General features: G+C 46.6%; 1 protein-coding gene and 1 long non-coding RNA gene across 17 annotated transcripts in view; one reads left to right on the top strand and one right to left on the bottom strand.

The window, feature by feature from the left end:
• The window catches only part of LOC143280146 (uncharacterized), a 108,225-nt gene that overhangs the window by 63,864 nt on the left and 39,781 nt on the right, over nt 1-4,580 (top strand). The window lies entirely within an intron of this gene.
• Nucleotides 73-4,580, bottom strand: part of LOC143280002 (uncharacterized) — a 28,073-nt gene continuing 23,565 nt past the window's right edge. For all 7 annotated transcript variants that reach the window (XM_076584448.1, XM_076584492.1, XM_076584484.1 and 4 more), the window contains exons 3-4: nt 4,284-4,418; nt 73-3,159 (exon numbers count right to left, since the gene is read on the bottom strand). In XM_076584448.1, the coding sequence (XP_076440563.1) occupies nt 2,747-3,159; nt 4,284-4,418 (548 nt within the window). In that variant the 3' untranslated portion in view covers nt 73-2,746. The remainder of the gene's footprint in view (nt 3,160-4,283; nt 4,419-4,580) is intronic.

Below are 4,580 nucleotides of genomic sequence, written 5' to 3' on the forward strand. Positions count from 1 at the left end.
TACAGAGAGAGAGAGAGAGAGAGAGAGAGACGGGGTGGGGGGGGGGGGCGTGGAGGGAGGAGGGGGGAGAGAAGATTATGAAGATAACTTTTGTTTTGGGGGGTGAGGGGGGGGAGGGTGGAAGGAGACGGGAGAAGAGGAAAATTTACAGAAACAGTAAGAATATCAGACGAAAAGCTTAGAACGAGGGACCGAAAATTCAAATTTAAAAAAAAAAAAATAACGAACACTTTCTCCTCACTATGATCAGTGTGAGTGGATCAAACTTTAAAAAACTGACAAGTTCTTTGTTGTTGCTGTTGCTGTTGCTGTTGTTGTTGTTGTCGTTGTTGTTGTTGTTTTTCATGTCCGACTGTTCCACTTCCAGCAAAAGATGGCATGTTTCGTGTCTTCAAGAACTACTCCTTTAAGTGTTGCTCATACTACTGCACAGATCATGAAATCCCCCCCCCCTTTCTTTGCCCTGGGAGACAGTGCGGGAACGGGCAGTCCAGCACGCGTTTTCCCCATAACTGTGTGCTTCAGCCTTCTGTAGATCTTCCAAAACCACGGTTATAAACCCTGGTATCCTGCTGAAACCTCAAGTCGGCAGCCTTTGGGTGTTCTGGTTGACTCACTTGTGTAAACAAAGTGAGTCTATGTTTTAACCCGGTGTTCGGTTGTGTGTGTGTGTGTGTGTGTGTGTGTGTGTGGTAAAGTGTCCGTGGTAAACTTTAACATTGACATTTTCTCTACAACTACTTTGTCAGTTGACACCAAATTTGGCATAAAAATAGGAAAAATTCAGTTCTTTCCACTTATCTTGTTTAAAACAATATTGCTTCTCTGGGATGGGCACAAAAAAATAAAGAATGAAGCTAATTATATGCAAACTGCATTTACTGTTATATCTATATTTTTTGTATTATCTAAACTTGGCACTTTGATCTGATATTCTGACCCAACAGCTAGAGCAGTCATTATTATCTTTTTTTGTTCAAACAGGAACTTCTTTTGCTAAGCATGGAAGTTTTATTTATTTTGCAAACGTTTTGGTGCAGATAGTAAAGAAGGGAAATTACTCTGTAATGCTAGGGGAGTTAATTTGCTTTAAACTGATCTTCCTCATCTTAAACATTACATTTTGAAATTATACTCAATACATGAAAAGCTTGGATTTTTTTCTTTAAGTGTATCACAAGTGAGTCTTGAAGGCCTTGCCTCTCTTGTTTTGTGATGTTTTGGCCCCCTCTTTTGCCTTGTCATTTTTTCTGTCCTTTCTGTAGCGCCTAGAAGCATACGAATTTTCGTGTGTCATACAACCTTAAACTGCAGCGAACCACCAGAGTATGTTCTTCTATGGGGAATAAGGCGGGCATATTACCCTACTTGAAGGATTTCAAGGGGACCTAACAAGTCCATCAAACAAACACGGGAATGAACAGTTGACACCACCAACTGACCAGAACTAATTTTTCACTGTAGCTTGATGAAGCCTTTTGTACACGAAAGTGTGTCTTCACAAGTGACTGAGAACGTTGATGTTTTTGACTTTTTGCATTCATTATCAGTTGTTTCGTTTGTCAATTTTTAACGACTTCTCTTTTACGAAGTCCTTTAAGTAATTTCCTGTAACTGTATTTAGAGGGTTTTTTGTTTGTTTTGTTTTTCTTCCAAATTTCACCCACATTTTTACCCTCATTTGCCCAGTTTCCCCCAACCCTCCATTCATCCACATCTCCCACCCCTTCTAACCGATAATACTCAGATGTATTCATAAATACTTGAAGAAAATGTCTTCAATCACCGATATGTGTGACGGGACATTAAACAAAAATCCCTCCTCCACTCTGAATCCCCCCGTCTTACTCATGGCTTGTACTCACTCTACCGTCTGGTTTCCTAAACAGACACTGTCCGACTATCCCTCCACCTGAACTGTACTGTATCATATTGCATTACTTTTTTTCTGTGTGGTCATAACGGACTCCCCTGTGTGAAAATCGGGCTGCTCTCACCGAGGAGAGCGCCTCGCCACAGTGCAGCGCCACCTTCTTTTTTTTTTCCTTTTTTTTCTCGGTCTGTGAGTGTATTTGTTTCTGCTACAGAATTTTGCGAGGAACAACCCTTTTGTTGTCGCGGGTTATTTTACGTGCGCAAAGTGCATGCTGCACGCGGAACCTCGTTTTTATCGTCGTGTCCGAATGACTGGCACCCAGACCACCACTCAAGGTGTAGTGGAGGGGAGGCCGGGGGGCAACAAATACCCGATCCATACAGGGGGGCCTGCGTAGAGGACAGGCCCACATTCCATGCCACGCCTTGGACTGGAACCCACAGGGGAAGCGAAAGAGGGGACGACCAGCCACCACCTGGAGAAGAACTCTACAGGCAGAACTCAAGTCCACCAACATGACCTGGGGTGAAGCCGAGAACAGCCCAAGACAGAGCGGGATGGAGATCTGCAGTGCGGGCCCTATGTTCCGACCGGAACGAAGAGGATTAAGTGTGTGTGTGTGTGTGTAAGTGTGTACAGGGGGGGGGGGGGGGGGGGGACTCGAGACTCGGGCCCGTGTGGGCATTCGCTTCGGGCGCGTTAATCAATGACCACCCGGCCACCGCTCCTTGAGGTCATCAGCATGCAGGCTTCAGGCACGCTGCCTCGCTGAAACCGCTCTGGGCAGAACTGCTGAAGCGACACAGTATGGGATTAAACCGGACGTGCAGGGACATGCCCTGGCCCAAACAAAACCCACAACCTCGGGGCTCAGCCACTGCCAGTGTGGTGAGGCCCACCACCGTAATTTGCTCCGCTGGTGAGGATCTGGACGATGTGGTCGCCGGTGTCCGTGGTGGGAGAGATCATGTCCAGTCGTCGGTCACGGCACTCCCGTGGGAGGTGGTGGTGGTGGACCTGGTGGCTTCCTCCTGCCTCGCCCTCAGGCTGCTGGACGTTGCTCACGTGTCCGTTGGCGGCGGGGATGTGTGGTGGTGGTGGTGGTGGTGGTGGTGGTGATGATGGTGGAGGAGTGGCTTCTGGGCCCATGGTAGCGTCGTCACCCCCCTGCTGCTCTGGTGGTTCGGTGGTGGGGGGAGTTCCTCCTGTGCCCTGGTCCGTTCTGGTTGGGAAGGCATCTTCTTCATCTTGGCTTCTTCCGGACTCCACCAGGGAAAATTGCTCTGTGCAAGAAACACACGTGCGCACGTAGATAGCACACACACACACACACACACACACACACACACACACATCATAAACAGTGGACGGCAATTAACAATGTTTTCTTTTATTTTGTAACAACAGCAGCGAGGCGCTTGGTGGAGACTTTAGCACAGTTACATTCACACACACACACACACACACACACACACACACACACACACACACACACACACACACACACACACACACGCTTACGCTCACACACACGCTCTCTTTCTCTCTCTCTCTCACACACACGCACACACACACACACGCGCGCGCGCACACACACACACACACACATGCGCGCACAGGATTAGGCAAGGGTGGCAGGGAAGGGTGTGGGTTTTTGTCAAAAATCACGATGGTGGGTAGACGTTCAACAAAAGATAGAACACACACACACACAGACATACACACACTTGCACACACATAGACATACGCTCGCACACACACACACACACACACACACACACACACAGACATACACACACTTGCACACACATAAACATACGCTCGCACACACACACACACACACACACACACACACTTGCACACACATAGACACACGCTCGCACACACACAAACACACACACACAAACACACACACACACACAAAGTTTCAAGTTTCAAGTTTTAATTATCCTTTCACTCCTATTGGAGTATGGAGGATTACTGCAAAATAATCTTTTCATGCCCAGGACAAACATTTCCAAATACACAACAATGTCACATAAAAGTTGAGAAAACACAAATGTCTTATAACTCCAAAAGTGTTGCTAGGCAACATTTGCAAATCTAATAATCTTACTCACAGCTAAAATGACTTTTTTGCCTCCTTTGAGCATATTACAGAAATTAAAAACCGATTTTGGAGACAAATATTTTTTTAGGAACATACCTATTTCGTAACTGATCATAATTGGGACATTCCGTTATAAAATGAAACTCATCCCCAATCACAGACATGTTAAAAACCTTACAAAGCCGTAACTCTCGTGGCATGCCTTTTGTGTCGCCCTGTTTCTATTTCCAGCTTCGAAATCTGAAGAAGCTGATAACGTAATTATCAGGCACACACACACACAACCCTAACACTCACCACTGCCAGTAGCAGATGATTGCTGGCTCCGACGTTTCCACAAAAGCAGCGCGAAAACAACAACAACAAGAAGAAAGAAAGCAGCACCTAAGGTGAAGGTGGTGTCCATGTACACCGGGCTCACCTGATCCGTTTCTGTGAAAAAAGACACGAACACCTATTTCTCAGTCAGCTGTTTCACGTGAAGGGCCTCATGAAGGTCCCATAACCTAGGAAGCGAGAGAATCTGAGCGCACTGGTTCGAATCCCGGCACAGTCACCAGTATTTTATGCCCCTCCACTAGACCTTGAGTGGTG

Source organism: Babylonia areolata, chromosome 1 (assembly GCF_041734735.1).
Source record: "Babylonia areolata isolate BAREFJ2019XMU chromosome 1, ASM4173473v1, whole genome shotgun sequence".
Lineage (NCBI taxonomy): Eukaryota > Metazoa > Mollusca > Gastropoda > Neogastropoda > Buccinidae > Babylonia > Babylonia areolata.